The following is a 16,398-nucleotide window of genomic DNA, read 5'->3' as shown; positions in this document are numbered from 1 at the left end:
AGAGGAAGGGAGAGGGAGAGAGAGAGATAGAGACGTCAATGATGAGAGAGAATCATTGATTGGCTGCCCCCTGCAGGCCCCACACTGGGGATGGAGCCTGCTACACAGGCATGTGCCCTGGACTGGGAATCAAACTGTGACTTTCTGGTTCATAGGTCGACACTCAACCACTGAGCCACGCTGGCTGGGCTATTTTTAACTCCTTACCTTTCACTCTACAGTTGCTCTAATGCCCCTGCCTATCTGGCGGACAGCCTCTGTGCGGTCCCCCTGCCACCCCCTTCCCCCCCGCCCCGCCCAGGCTGGAGAGCCGGCTGTGACCCCTGAGCTGTAGACCCTGCTGGTGGTCAGAGTTGGACCCCATCATCTTCTCGAGAATTCACAAGAACTCAGTAGAAAGGCACGAAAATGTTCCTAGAATTGCACCTCCCCTTTCTTTTCTGTTTTCTTTTTTGGGCAGAAGCAGCAGCTGATCCAATATTCCTCACGCGCTGAAGGGCGCCCTGCCCTGTAAAATAACCAGAGATGTTGGCAGAGGCAGCCGGGCCACGTGTGCGTGAGGCCGGGTTGCTTTTCAGGACCCCGTGCCCCTCATCCTGGTTCACACCTTCCTCTTGTGGGGGAGGGGTCTGTGGCTGTTCCTCTGTGGCACTGACTCCGTCCCACATCCTACTGTTCGAGTCCCTTCCGGTTGGGTAGACTTGGGCATGTGGGCCAAGTAAAGGAAGGGTGCTGACACGGACTCCGTTCCTCCTGGTACCTGGCTTCTAGCTCCTGGCTCCTAGCTCCTGGCTCCTGGCTCCTGGCAGATGGGGACATGGTCCCGTCTGGCTTTCAGGTCTGCCCCTGGGAGCCCGAGGATGGTGTCAGCGCTGCTCCAGGACGGCCTTGTGCTCAGGCACTCTGACCCTGACACGGGTGGCGGCAGGCCCCTTGCTCACACACATGGTAATAAAAGCCAGGCGGTGCGGCTTTCTTTGGGCTACTACTTTTATTTGGTGGTTATTTCTTTCGTGTTCTGCCATCTCTAATGCGTTGGTTCTATTTCAAAATACGATTAAACAGAATAGGGAGCTGTTTGACACTGCCCTGTTTTAAATCAGAGCTGTACTTGAGGAGCCGGGACATTCTAATGGCCTGCGTTTCTTTGTTCTGAGAGTTCCTTGAAAAGGCCAAAAAAAAAAAAAAAAAAGCCAGATCTCAATCCTTAAATGGCATAGGACCCACAACAACCCCTGCAACAAACGAAAGCCCATTAAACGAGAATTGAAATGTTAGGTAAGTTAAATATAAAGGGGGCCTCCTTGTTAATCCCCCGTTGCTTCTGCTGGCACGCGTCGTATTTTCAAGGTACAGGATCGGGAGAACACTGTCATCTCGTGATGTATGAGGGCCATAGATCACCCGAACATCGTCTTTGTAGACGACACGGGCACTAAAAGACACGATTCTGGCCAGACGGAGCCACGGGGGGTCTCGCTGCTCTTCTGCACCCCCTGCCTTTTTCTTTAATCTCCCTCTGTTTTGTGTTGCAGAGAAGTGAATTTCTTCATGGGATATGACTTGTTGCAAAATAATCGGGGGGCCCCCGTGGGCTTCATAAAGTCTTTTAAACGGCTGGGCTTCAAGGGCAGCTTTGTTCGGAGTGCGCACTGTTAGCCGGGCCGGAGGGGGCGGCGTTTGCCAGGGTCCGGGCCTCTGGGGTATAGGCCCGCTCAGCCTAGACGGGCCGAAGGAAGAATAGCACTCTCAGATGTGGTGCAGTGAGTTGTGGGATGTTTTTGTTGTTCTTGCAAGATGCTTCAACATGAAGCCTCCAAAAGCAGGGCCATGGGGTGCTGCCGGCCCCTCAGGAGAGACACCCCCTCCGCTCAGGGTAAGAGAGGACCTGGAGGCCTGGGGTCCGGGCCCTGGGCCATCTTGCAGAGACCCAGACTCGTTTTGAGTGGTGAGGTCAGAGACGTCACCTGCCTTTCCGACCAGGCACTGTGTTTGCTCCTGGGTTCCGAGTGAAGCCATCAGCCACGGAGGTTTATCATGTCTGAACGGGAGGCGTGCTTCTCAGAGGCAAACATTTAAATCCTCAGCTGCAAGGAGGACATGGCTCATCTCAGCCTCGAAAGCCGGCTGGCTGGAGAGCGCAGCCACAGAAGCATCAATAGATACTGCTGCCCTGGTTTGAATCTCTGCCCGGCCAGCTGGTAAACCTGGGCGAGCCACGAGAGAGAGTATTTTCTTACCCCAAATAGGGGTAAGTCGGAGCCTTCCTCGGCTCGTGGCAAGGGTTGAAAAGGACATAATCATGTGTGTTCCTCGCAGCCTGGAGGGTGATAGATCTGCTCTGACGGTCAGGGGTTATTATTCTTAGTCGTTCAACAGCTGCCTGCAACACCATGTGCCCTCCGTTGGCCGGAGGTGGCTCAGCTCCGTGGCTTTGACTATCCAAGGGACTTGCCAAAGCAGTGGAAGTTGGGGGTTCAGGAAGATCTGGAAATGCTAATTTATGTTAAAAGCTAGGTGCACCCCCACCTCTCCTGCCGACCCCCCTCAATTGGGAAAAAGAAGAGATCTTGGAAAAAAAGTTCTCCTGGCTGGGAAGTTTGGGTTATTTTCCCTCTTAAATAGAGTTTCTTCACTTTAGAAATGGTTTTGCTAATTGTTTAAAAAAAATTTTCCCCCAAATTTTGCCTCCTCCCCCACTTTCATTGAGCTGAGAATCGTGGCCTTCAGCCGTATACTTGGACCCAAAGGCTTTGTAGTGGACCAACTGCCTCCCCAACCCCCTCCCCCCAACACACACTTCCAGCTCTTTCTGTGCAAGAGTTATGGGGAAGTCAATTGCACTATTGGTAACAAAGAACAAGCCAGTAAAAGCTTAATTAAAATAATAAATTATCAGTCAAATTTAATACTGCCATTGGCAACCACTGAGCTATCTCGGCCCCCCTCCTTCCCCCCCTCCACCCCCCAGGCCTCCTGTGATTTTTTTCTAAGAGATGAAGACCAGAGCTTGTCCTGAGGAGACAGGCTGGAGCAGGTCTGAGCTAGTGTTGTCTCCTCTGGGAGGGGTCATGCTCGCTGGCAAAGGATTTCCCCTGACCACCTGTTGCAGGGAGGGAGCCCCTTTATTTAACATTGTTCATTATCAAAACTGGTGACAAGCAATGGAAGCTGCCCCCTGGGGTCTTTTGCAGCTTTTGCCCACATCTAGACCCCTGATGTTTTGAAGTCAGGTCTGATTCCCCGAGTTTTGGCCCATCCCTTCCAGGTCACCTTAGAACAGGGCGGGGATCATGGCAGGAGACCTGTCTCCCGAGGGGACCTGTCTTTCTTGAAAGTTTCCCGATCAGCTCAACTGTATGCTGATCTCTTCCTAAAATCTCAGTGGTCACGTAGAAGCTAACCGAACACTAACATGATGCATCCATGCATTTTAATGCTGTGCCTTAGCAACCAGCGTCCCTGGCCGGCCCCGTAACCCAGGCCCGGGGACCAGGTTGCATTCCCAAGTCCACTGCTAGCCATCTGTTGGAGGGACCTGAGCCTCTTGGATTCATTGTGGGCTGTTCCTCCACCTGTAAATCACAAGGAACGTGTGAGCGGCATGAACCGATGCCTGCAGACTTCGTTAGGAGAACGGCGCTGTGCACACATGAAGTCTTCTGTTTATGAGACGTTTTAGGATATTGCTTAGAAGACTTTGCGGCCTGTGTTCAAAAGCACCGTAAAGTTCCCTTTGGCTCTTTGGGGACTGGAATTGGGTTACCCTGGGGGCACTTCAAGGAGAAGCTGACCTCTGTGACCTCATGCAAGCGGGGGTTGGGCCGGGGGGAGAGACTGGAAATGCCTAGGAGAATAGTGTGCTGATGTCGGATCACCTTCCTTGGGAAACTTGACCTACGACATCATATTCCCAAAAAACGAATTCCTCTGTGAGCAATTTCGAGACTCTGCAATAGTAAAACCCTATTGTGTGTCTGCTCCAAAGGAATTCTTCAGTAAAAAGAATTCAATTACGGGTCAAACTGTCCTACGTGTTTGCCAACCATGATGGCTTTGGAGCAGGTGAAAGTGTCCCCTGTAAGCCTCTCTGGGGACAGAGGCGACCGCAGTGTGTGTGTGATCTGCAAACGTCCGATGTCTTGTTTGCTCGGAGACGGCGTACGTCTCTGGAGAGTGGGCAGCGTGCTTGCAGCGTGGTTTCATTCTCATTCCCACAGCCCTGAGTGCAGCGGCACACGTGCCAAGTCTTTGGTGCAGGCCATTCTAGAACTTCGGCTCCGGTATTTCTCAGAGCTGCTGGGTGTCTGCGAGGTGTTCATCCCCTGACAGTAGCTGATGACAAAGGGAGCAGCTCATTCAGAATTAATATGGGTTCCCCTCCCCCCATGGATATTTCCATTGTGGTAGGGCAATTCTTGTTTGTTTTAAATCAGCAGGGATGAAACTCACTTATAAAATGTTTTTTATTGATTTTTTTAGAGAGAGAGAGTGAGGGAGAGGGATAGAGAGAGAGACACATCCATGTGAGAGAAACATCAACTGGCTGCCTCCAGCACACCCCCTACTGAGGAACAAGCCTGCAACCCGGGCATGTGCCTTGACTGGGCATAGAACCAGTGACCTCTTGTTTCCTGGGTCAATGCTCACCCACTGAGCCACACTGGCTGGGCAAGACTCAGCTCTTGGAACCACATATCACTGTATTTCTATTTACTGATTTTAGAGGGAGAGAGGGAGGGAGGGAGGGGAGAACAGAGAGGAACATCGATTTCTTGTTCCACTTATGTATGCATTCATTGGTTGCTTCTTGTATGCGCCCTGACCCGAGACTGAACTTGTAACCTTGGCGGATGGGGATGACGGTCTAACCAACAGGGCGGTTGGTAGGGCGATTCTTGAAGCAGCAACACCCATAGAACCCCTTCCCAAGTAAGACACAGTGATGCAACCGCAGAGGGGCGTGTGTGTGTGTGGAGGAGGGCGGGCGGCCTGGGCGGCTTCTCATTAGGACGGAGAGTTGCTGGCACCTCTGGGCCCCTCTCTTGTGATACCGATACTGCCTGGCCTGTGTGTCTCATGGGCGTGCTGAGTGCTGTTCGTTTGGGTGGGGAAAGATATTGCCACGTCAGAGCCTTCTTGACTTTTTAAAAGCGGGGCTGGCACTGAGAGCTTGCTGGTTTGCCAAACGACAGCTGTTTGCCCCCCAGGAGGGCGTTGCTTTCATGGGACGAGGACGCCAGGGAACGGATGCCACCTTCTAGAGGGGGCCTCCCGGGCTGCCCCCTTGCCTTCCCCGTGGGGCTGCGGAGGGTGGCAGGCAGGGCGCCAGGTATGTTTGTTTACATTCTAATTTCAAGGAATTTGTGGTTCCGTTTCAGTCTAAACGGAGGGTCTCTGCCCGCTGCCTTTTCTCCCGGCCCTGACCACTCTCACCGTTGTCGCTGCTGTGTGTCCCTCCCCAGATTTCTATTTTATTATTATCTGAAACATAGAAACGGAAGGCCAGGCAATACCTCCCATATTCCTGGAAGAATCTTAGAAAAAAAGTATCTTCAAGACATTGGCTTGACAAAGAACCAAAGCATCTCAAAACTTCTTTTTCCTCCCCCTTTTTTTTTCCTGGTTTCTCTGAGGAAAGCAAACAGGAAAATCTCACAGGGGTGATTTGTTCTCTTCTCTGCCTCCAGTCCCCTCCCCGCCGCCCCCGGCCCCCCAGCAGGAAGCGATCCTTTCCCTCCACACCAGACCCTGGAAAAGGCTCAGGAAGGAGGTCTTTGTAGGTCTCCCGGCCACAATTCCCAAGGCCAGGGAGCCAGGGAACTCGGTGCTGCCATCTGGTGGCGCATCTCTGACACAGCAAGCTGCTCGCCAGATCCTGTTTGAACTTGGCTGTGGCGGGAGCTGTGGTTTGGCGCGCATCCTTACGGAGCTTTGTTGCCAGCCGTGTAGGTTTTTTCCCTTTTCACTCCCGATGCCCCCGTTCATTTCTGTATGTTGGCACTTAATTTCATGTGTCTCCAGAGGCTGCATTTGGGGTTTTGGTATATTTGGTCTTTGAGAAAGGAGACACCAATGCCAACGGATGCCTTTGACAAGGGGTAGGTCACAGGCTGGGCGGCCCTGGAAAGGGTTGGGCTCAGGGAGACAGAGGCTGTGAGTGAAACACGCGATGAGGTCTAGTGCCCGTAATCACGGGCGAGGTCGGTGTTTCAGAGCGTGGTGACATGTGCCTCCGTACCGATGTGCCACCCTTTCTGTTGCTTAGATTTGGGGAGGCTCAAACTCAAGCTGGGATCTTGAGGGAAATTTGTTTGAGGATGCCAGTCTGGCTTCCAGAGGTGTGATTTGCCCAGAGACTTGTCCGTATCCAAAATGGCACACCCCCCTCGTTGCCAGGAGGTGGCCAGTGTTTGCAGACCTCCCCGTGGTTGGTGGTGACCCGGCCCCTGGGAGTTCCTCTGCGCTTGTTGGGGAGCTTAGGGCGCACCTGTGGGACTGCGGAGGCGGTGCCAGTCTCCCCTGGAGCCTCGGGGCCCCGCATTGTTTTATCTGCTGTGCATCCTGCACACCTGGAGGCAGCCACGTGTGACCTTTCAGTGCATGCCTTTGGAGTCAGACACAGGTCTGTGTGTGACCCAGGGGAGCTCCTTAACCTGGGTTCTTCATCTGTAAAATGGGGACCATGAGGAGCTTTTGGTGACATAATGTATATAAAATTCTTAGCACAGAGCCTGGTCTGGAAAGGTGTTTGGTAAGTGTGAGCCGGTATCCAGGAACCGAATGAGTTGTGACCTTGAATCAGAGCAGAGGACACCTGGTCCCGTGGGGATGAGGCGGCCAGTGGAAGAGGCCTCCGAGGTCTGGCTTTGTGGGTGTAGCTCCTCACCAGAGCCGCTGGTTGACGACCAGTGCTTTTGTTTTTTGGTAAATCAGGAAAAGTGAAGTGAGGGGGCCTGGTTGACCTGTGCTTGAATGTCCTCTGTTGCTGCTGCGCCCACTCAGGGGTTGGGGGCGTCGGCCTCTCCCCAGGGGCCCGTGCAGCTTTTCCTTCTTTCTCGGAGGGCCTGGGGCTGTGAGCAGGTGCTCCATGTCCACGCTGACCAGACGCCAGGGGGATGATCCGAGATGGCAGCTCCGGACCCACGTGACCTTTGGTAGAATGTAAAAAAGCTCCAAGGGTTCGGAGAAGGAAGGAAGAAAACTCCCACTAACAGATAAGGTTTAGGTTTGTTCCCTGTGTGTGTGGACAAAAAAAAATTCCAGATGTGACTCTACAAGCCATCTGGTTGGAATAACTTTTGTGCGGGGCTGTAATTACAAGCTATTTACTCTGAAGCTGGGGATCCTGTTATGGATCTTGACTGGCTCCCAGGTTTCTAACTGAGCGCAGAGTTCCTGTACTTAGGAGCGTGCATTCTATGTATCAAACCCCACGTGGAGACTCCGTACCCACTCTGACGCCCTCGGAGCCTGAGTCTTCCCTTTGGAGAGGAGATGCCCTGGAGGTGGTCCTTCCCTAAGGCTGAGCCAGCTTGCGGGGGTGGGGGGGGCGGTGTAAGGGGGTGAGACGGGGGAGGGTGACAGGCTGTTCTTGGGAAGGGGATTGGGGATCGAGCCCATAGCCAGGGCCCTGACTCGGAATCAAACCATGACCTCCTGGTTCATAGGTTGATGCTCAACTACTGAGCCACGCTGGCCGGGCCTATTCCATTTTTTACTAGTAAATATGCTTCTTTAATGGCCATTGTGGCCGTAACTATATTACATTTGTAATATAAAGAGAATTATGCCGTGAGCTGAAGGGCTGTGACTCACAGTGTCTCCCTGCCACCATCTCTGCCTGCCCCGCCACAGGAACGCTCTGTGGCCCTGGCTGCCCCTTGGAATGACCTGGGAGCTTGGAGACCCTTCTAGGCCTGGTCCTCAGAGACCTCAGACCTGAGCTGCAGGGTGGGAGGCAGAGCCGGGCGTGGTAGGAGCTGCCCGGGTTCTGAGTTGGAGCCTTGTGTGGGGACCATTGCCTCACAGGCTTTCAGGAATTAATGAGGACCCTGACCACATAACAGACACCCGGGGAGAGGGGGGAGGAACTGGATTACACAGGCCAACCACCAAAATCAGACGCCGGCAGCTACTAAATAAAAACCCCAAAGGTCTCCACGCCAGCCCGCGGAGTGGGTGCGGGTGGCTGAGGACAGACACCTCCCTGGGCCAGGCAGGCCCTGAGGTGGCCTCACCAGCGTGTTTACCGCGTTGGCCTCAGGTCCTGACCTGAGATGCTGGTGAGATGCTGTGTCGTCCGGTGGGAGAGGCGGAGCAGCATTCTTCCCTGGTGGCTCCTGGTTCCCAGCTTCATGGCCGTGCGGAGGGAAGCAGCAGCCTGGAGCAACAGCTGTTGGGATGGGAGGCCCCAGGCTCCATACCCTCCCGCTGGGGGGAGCTGAGTTCTGGGGGAGTGGGGTTCTGAAGGAGGGTTCTGGGGGGAGTGGGGTTCTGAAGGAGTGGGGTTCTAGGGGAGTGGGGTTCTGAGAGGAGTAGGGTTCTGGGGGGAAGGGAGTTCTGGGGGGAGGGATGTTCTGGAAGGAGTGAGGTTCTGGGAAGAGTGGGTTCTGGAACGCTCAGTGGTTCTGATCACTGGAAGGGGAAGGGCTGACAACCTGGATTCATTCCAGAATTAGACCCTGGGAGCATCTTGGGGGCTGGTGAGTTCCTAAGGACTTGAACGAGAATGAAAGCCACGGCCCCTAGCAGTTAGCGGACACTGTTAACAAAGCCCAAACTCTGCTGAGTTCTGGGACCGGTCATTTCAGTTCCTGTGCATTCAGCCCACAAACAGGCACGTGCCTCCCCTCCGCATGGTCTCCTCCAAGAAGCTTTACCAGCTGACCTCTCAGGGCAAAGCCCGGGTGCCCGTGCCGCCTCCTCCCTTAGCCGCGCTAATGGGCCGCGGCTGCCCCTGGCTGGGCTGTGACACTGCGCACTGTGTCCTGCTTGGCCTGGGAGTATGCCCTTCCCTCTTCCCGAGCCCAGTCAGCCCTCCGCCTTCCTTGGCATTATTTGAGTTGGAACTGCAGGTCGCTGCATTTTAATGCACTCGACTCTGAAGGGTTGTTGGACGGCCCTGTGCAAATATTTTTGTTCTCACGATGCAGTCCTGGCCCAGGTAGCCCAATGGGCAAAATATGATTTGCGCAAATATTATGGTTTCTGTGGTGACGCTGAGCGGAGCCCCGAGAGTGGGGCGGAGGAGGCCTCTCTCTCCGTGGGGGATCGGGTGTCCCGGGGATCGGGTGTCCCGGTGAAGCTGGCTTGTCAGGAAGGGCCTCTCCAGGCCCTGGGTCTGCCCTTGATCTGAAAAAGCCGTGCGTTCCCGGATGAGGACTTCTGCTCCGGAGAGAGCATCACCCCGCTGCTCTCACGGAGCTTTCCTGCCAAGAGGCAGGCGAGCGGGGGAGGGAGCGGGGAGAACCCCGCATGGGCTGGGATTCGGGGCTTCTGCTTGAAGTTGATGTCGAATTTCTCTTGTCTCTTTGCCCAGAACAAGGAAGTGACCTGCAAGCGGGAGAAGTGCCCGGTGCTGTCCCGGGACTGCGCCCTCGCCGTCAAGCAGAGGGGAGCCTGCTGCGAGCGCTGCAAAGGTGACGGCTGCTGGCGGGGCCTTCTCTTGCCTCCCCTTTTATTCCTCTTTCTCTCCCCTTCCTCTCTCTCCCCTTCCTCTTCGCTCAGCCCTTGGCTGGGTGCACGTGGGTGTTGGGAGGGAAGCTGGTGTGTGTGCGTGCGCATGCATGTGTGTATGTACGTGTGTGCATGCAGGTGCGTGTGTGCATGATTTTGTGTGTGTGTGTGTGTGTGTTGGGGGGCTGGTGATGGTCAGGGGGCTCTCCCGGTGGGGGTTTGAAAGCATGGTGAGCATCTCTCTGCCTATTGCGTTTGTTTCTGAGGCAAGTTGCTGCCATGTCACAGAGATGTCCATGTGAGGGCTGTGCACGCGGGTACACGCGCACGTGGGCATCTTCGTCTGTAAAGTAGTTCCACTCTCAGATATTCCCAGGCTCCTCCTATGCCCTGCCCACCTGAGCCCGAGTCCTGAAGCCCAAACGCTATCACTTTGGTCCCCATTGCCTGCTTGCTTTCCTTCCCAATGAAACGTGAGCTTTTGTCTTTGATGCATTCCCACGGCGCCCGCACCCCGACCTCCTTTCCTGTGGCCTGCGGTGCACATGTCCCCCCGGAACACACTGTTGGCTTTTTGTTTGCCTTTGCTTACTTGTTTATCATCATCCTCAACATTCTAATTACCGAGCATCCCCCGCATCCTACGCGTGTGAAGGCTCTCTGAGGCTGTGATGGTGTGTGTGTTTGTTTTGATATTTTCAATATGGGAGAAGCATGGAGAGAAGAAGGCAGAGAAGGCGTATTGTTAGCTCATTCATTCTGCTAAGGAAGTTGGACCACTGAAAATTCCCGTATTAGGCTGTGCTTGTGTTCAGACTCATATTCTATCCTCTGTGTACTACCATATATTTGGGCACTTCTGTAATTGTGTTGATAGTTTATGTGTAACTATTGGACCCCCATTTCATTCCTTAAACCATTCCAGGAGTTTCTGTGCATTGCGTCCTGGTAGTTGTGACCATGGCCATTCTTGATGGGTTTTTCCTGGCTCATGGCCAGTCTTTGATTGCGGCCAGGCCGCTGGTCAGGAACATCTTTCCTGAGTGAGGACACTGTTCCTTGGAAAAGTCCCAGGCCCTGTGGGTTGTGAGGTATGAATTACCTGGTTGATTTTAAGACCTTTCCCCCCACCTGTAGTTTTCATCATGGTCCAGAGGGACTTGCTTTCCCAAGATGCTGGGTAATGGGTTCATTGGTTTATACCAGCCGTGGGTAAACTACGGCCCGCGGGCTGGATTTGGCCCGTTTGAAATGAATAAAACTAAAAAAAAAAAAAAGACTGTACCCTTTTATGTAATGATGTTTACTTTGAATTTATATTAGTTCACACAAACACTCCATCCATGCTTTTGTTCCGGCCCTCCGGTCCAGTTTAAGAACCCACTGTGGCCCTCGAGTCAAAAAGTTTGCCCACCCCTGGTTTATACTCATCACGTAGCCCACACAACAGCAGGTCATTTCTATCTCATTTTCCATATGAGGGAACTGGGCGCCCAAAGAAGTTAAATCATAGACCCCAAGATCAAGCAAAAAGATATCTATGCCTTCAAGGAGATTGCTCTACTGGAGGGTCAGAGAAATGCCTTCCGTGGGGGACATTCTCCAGGGAAGCAGCCAGAGGGGAGGCGAACAGCGGATGGGCCCAGGGCTGGGAGTGTGCGGGTGAGGGTTTCCCGAAGGGGCAACCCACTGTCATGAACAAGAAGGAGTTAATCACATCCAAAGAGGGCTGTTCAGGGGAAGGCTCCCAGGGAAACCGGGCACACAAAGGCACGAAATAGTTCTTAGGCACCGCCTGCCACTTATAATCACCCAGGGAACGTGTTAAAGTGCCAGTTCCCGGGCTCCCCTCCAGATCCGCTGAATTACAAATCTGGAGTAAGTTTTTGTTTGTGTGTTGTTGATTGTTTGGGGGAGGGGAAAGGGGCAGGCAAAAATGGAACAGAATTCTATCATGATTTCTATTTTCCTCTGAAAGTGTTGTTGCTATTGAAGAGGCAATTTGGGTTAAGGACAGAAATATGAAAACTCAGGTTTCCAGGAGGATTCTTGATGGTGTGTGTGTGTGCATTTGTGTTCACATTTTGTTCCTGTTTGCTTCTGATTACTCATGTAGTTCATTCATTCATTCATTCATTTATTCTCCAAGTACGTACTAACCTACATGTGGGGTATTTATGGCATGGCACTGCTTTACCTAGTTCATTTAACTTTTAGGAAGCCAGAATATTCTTTTTTTTTTTTTTTTTTTAAGTAAGTAAATGATAAGGAACTCTTTCTTCTCAGGCCAGTGTTTCAGTGTACTTTTCAGATCATTTTATGTTAGGAATGGTTATACATTTTTACCCAACTATCTAACAACACTGCAAAAGTCATCTAATTAGAAAACACTCAATATTGCTTGATGAAAACAAATGAGATCATTGAGAGTCAAACAGGCATTTTTGGCCTGTTTTCTGTATTTACTTGGACTGAGAATCACCCTTTCATTTGGGGTTCTTTCATAAACAATAATGTATTTGTTATCCGACTATATGTTTGTTATTAGTGGATCATAAACAAATAAGGTGTGTTTCAAATATTTATAGGTCAGATTCCTTCTCCTTCATGTGGAGCATAAAATATTAATTGTCTGCAATACTTCGACGAAAGACATAAGAAAAGAGTCTTTCATTTGTCAACTGGGGTTTGTTTTCCACAGCCTTCTCTTGTCTTTGATTTCTGTGAGCTGGGGCTTGTTTTTCTGAGTGGTGATCCCATGGGCTGCATTTTTTAAAACAGTTTAACTTTCATATTTGATTTAAAAAATATCTTACGATGTCTCAGAAAATGAAAGGAAAGAGGTAAAATGTAAATATTTGCACACCAATTTCCAAAATTAGGACAGCCTTCCTCAGTTCTGATAAATAAGATTTAAGAGCCAAACATGCATGGAAAATTTTAAGGGGATTGGGCTCATTTATGTAGATCAAGGACTGACCTGTGTAACTGTGAATAATAGTTAAAGATTGAGCCTTATTAATTATCACTTGCTTTTCATACAGTACAAGGCCATGGATTAGGGGCCTCTTCTCAATGTTGCCTTGAGAATGACCTGGAACATGACCGTGTCTTTTAGAATATTACTATGTGGCTGTTTTTGAAGAGGTCCAGCCACTTATCATATACAGGAATGAGCATTAAAAAAAACACCAAAAAAACCCCCACACAGCTAAAAAAAGAAAATAACCACACTCTCCTTGTTGATGGAGTAAATTGACTTATTGTTTAAACTGTAGAAGATGGAAAGGCTGAGTTAGCCATGCATGTGTCCATCTGTTTGTTTTTAACCAAACTTCTTTTGGCAATTGCATCCATGCATTGCCCCAACAAAAGACTGTCACTTCCCTCCACTTCTGTGTTCCTTCCCCTTAGTCACAACCGAATTCTTAGTAGCATCGGTTGTATTTATGATGCCGTTTGCCCCGGTTTCACATCCCAAATAAGGAGCAACCTGGACTTGCTTAAGGTCCGCGCACTGTCATTCGTCTTCACTACACTGTGAATGAGACTCGGAGACTATTTGGATACACACAAACCCTGTCTTTAGACAGTCAGAGATACCGCTGTCTTCAGCCCTGTGGTGGTGATGGTTATCATTCTGCCTTAACAGATGGGGAAACAGATGTTGAGGGAGGTGGTCTTGTTTTCCAAGATCACACAGTTGTGAGAAGTTGCAGGGCCCCTGGTGCAGGAGGCTCATTCTTGCTGGTATCACACTGCCTGTGAGATAAGGAGGGAGGAGAGACCAAGGCAGTGAGGAGGGGTCTGGAGACAGAGGAGAGAGAGAGAGAGAGAGAGAGAGAGAGCGAGAACTGAGGTCAGTTTGCCTGCACCAGTCTGCCACAGCCTCCTGGGCGGACCACCGCGTCACAGGAAGGATGCGGATGGAAGCTGTGTGTGGAGGCAACTGAAGATGGCATGTGGCTTAGAGGCAGGGGATTTCTTACTAACTGACATTCTTTTGGGAAACCCTAACGTATTATTTTCCTCTTCAGTATCCAAGATGAGCTTGACTCCTCTGTGAGGATGTGTGTGCCTGATTTCCTAAAAGAGTTTTAATAGGCAATTCAAAGTATACAGAGGCATCGATAGTAAAACCAGGCTTCCTCCCTCTCTTGACCCCGGCCATCGGGCCCCCTTTCTTGGGAACAGCCACTTAGCAGGTTCCTGGGGACCCTCCAGAGCCAGGCTCTGCATGCGGTGAGCGTGGTTTTCCATTTCCCACAGCACAGAAGTCTCCACCAGTTTACTCCCAGCGGGGTTGTTGTTAATCCTCACCCGAGGACATTTTTCCATTGATTTTCGAGAGAGAGGAAGGGAGGGGGAGAGACAGAGAGAGACACAACATCAATTGGTTGCCTCCCAAACGTGCCCAACCAAGGCAGGGGATGGACGCTGCAACTGAGGTATGTGCCCGTGACTGGAATCAAACTCTAGATCCTTCAGTCTGCAGGCAGATGCTCTATCCACTGAGCCAACTGGGCTAGGGCTGCTCCCAGCTGTTTTAATGCAGAGGCTGACCTAGCACTTAAATCATCTTGGGAGAGTGTGTTGCTCTGAAGAACATTACCACCGTTGAGCTACCGTGGAATACTGACAGTGCTGTATTTTCCTCTATTTAGAGCTGAGGCGACTGATGTGTTTCTTGATGAAAATTGTTAGATGGTGGTATGCCTGTAAGTACATTGAACCGATAATTATTTGAACCTTTAGCAGTATGACTAATTTTGTCTACCCAGCCCCAGACATTTGAGTGGGGGTTGTTAATATATTTTTAAATCTGAGGGGGAAAAACACACACACAAAAAGTATGGGGGTTTCTTTTTCACTCTTCTCTAACTGAAAAAAGATGTCTAAGAAGCTATATTTCATAGTTTGGCTTTTCCATAATATATACCAGGCTATTTTGGCATTTAAATAAAAATGACCCTATTTGTTTGAGAAGATTTTGTGAACATTAAAATCATCCTTTACAAAAATCTGTTTTCATTGTTAAAACTGGTCAGAAAATTTAAACCAGAGATCAGCTTTCCCTGTCAAGGTTGTCCCAGTTCATCTCTCTGGGCCTCTGTCTTTCGCATCCTGTAGGATTTTGGAAGGCAGTGTAAGCGGGGAGTTTGTGGTTGCCTCTGAGTTAGAAGGCTCCATGGCCAAGGCTGGCTGCTGACTTGGGCTGCACCAGGTTTCACTGTTCTAAAGTGGGCGCGTTGAGAATGTTCCCCATTGTGACGAAGGAGGCGGGGGGCCCCTGTCCCTCTGTTGAAGCGCTGCTCTCAGCACCTGGGTGTCCTCTCCTGTGGCCCCCCAGCCTGACAGTGCTGCCTCCAGCAACTGATGCCCTGTTAATTTCCTATTGATGTGTGACAAGTTCTGACGAGCTTAGTGGCCTAAGATAAGCTTGGCGACTATGAAATGAAATGTATGTCTGAGGGTGTAACTGGTGTCTCTATATGAAGATGTATGAATGTACATGTACCTCTTTATTATTTTAAAAAGTCACCAGGCTGCAGTTATAACCATTCTTAATTGGCTTTGATCAGTCTCTTCACATGTTGGCACTTTTTTTTTTTTTATTAACATCAAATGTTCCAGGTTTGTGCCCTGGTTGAGCAGTGGTTAGAGCTTCTGCCTTCAGACCTAAGGGTCATGGGTTCGATTCCCGGTTAAGGGCACACGCCTAGGTTACAGGTTCAATTCCTGGCCCCAATCAGGGCATGTGTGGGAGGCACTCAATCTATGTCTCTCTCGGATTTCTCTCTCACACATCGATGTTTCTCTCTCCCCCTCCCTACCTCTTCCACTCTCTAAAAACCAATGGGGAAAATATCCTTGGGTGAGGATTAGCAACAGCAACACGTGCTCTAGGTTTGCTTTTCGAAAGGAACCTGTTGAGAGCTCATGTGCAGCTGCCTTAGGATTCTGTCTGCTAGAGAGTGCGTTTCCAGGACGGATGTGGTAATGGAGGTGAACAAAGTACATTGGTATGCCCGTGAGCTTGAGTGCCTTCTTCACGCAGATGAGCTTATTGGCACGAAAGCCAACTAATTATGTCTCCAGTAGCTTCGTGGTGAAAGGGCCCGGGATGTTTATCTGCAGACGTGTTTGGGCAGCGACCCCCTGCTGTAGAACACAGGCAGCCTTCCGACCTCTGGGGAATGTCTGGGCGTTCTCCGAGCCAGGCCCGGGACAGGCAGAGGGGTCCGATTTAAACATGCACTCTGAGGTTTTGACATTTTGAGTTCTGGGGACTGTGGGATGGCCAGCTGCAGGAGGCTCTGAGGGCAACTTCAGACTTCAAGAAGCCCTGACGGCCGCATTGAGGTGCTGAATGAGAGGGAGTTCCGTGCCGTGGGGCCTGTGCATTGGAGGGTAGTGATCACAGCCCCCAGTCACCTGAAGACTGGAGGGAAAGGGGACTGGACTTGGAATTAGGTGTGGAATTCGTTTCCTCCTCTGCCGTTTGGATGACTTGATCTCACTGAGTATAAGTATGTGCTCTTTTGTGTCTGATTTGTTTCACTTAACATCAAGGCTCATTCATGTTGTAGCATGTTTCGTTATTCATTCTTTTTTAAGGCCTCATAATATTCCATTGCATGCATATGCCGCATCTCGTTTATTCATTCACCCATCAGTGGGCATGTGGGCTGCTTTCACTGGGCAGCTGTATTCTTTGTT

General features: G+C 50.9%; 1 protein-coding gene across 1 annotated transcript in view; it reads left to right on the top strand.

Annotated features, from left to right (window-relative positions):
* BMPER (BMP binding endothelial regulator) overlaps nucleotides 1-16,398 on the top strand; it is a 200,136-nt gene that overhangs the window by 23,818 nt on the left and 159,920 nt on the right. Inside the window, 1 exon segment of the mRNA XM_006757207.2 lies at nucleotides 9,542-9,641. Within this exon segment, the coding sequence (XP_006757270.1) occupies nucleotides 9,542-9,641 (100 nt within the window).

The sequence above is a fragment of the Myotis davidii genome, unplaced genomic scaffold (genome assembly GCF_000327345.1).
Source record: "Myotis davidii unplaced genomic scaffold, ASM32734v1 scaffold573, whole genome shotgun sequence".
NCBI lineage: Eukaryota > Metazoa > Chordata > Mammalia > Chiroptera > Vespertilionidae > Myotis > Myotis davidii.
The sequence above is the reverse complement of the archived record's forward strand: the minus strand, read 5'-3'. Positions and strand labels throughout refer to the sequence as shown.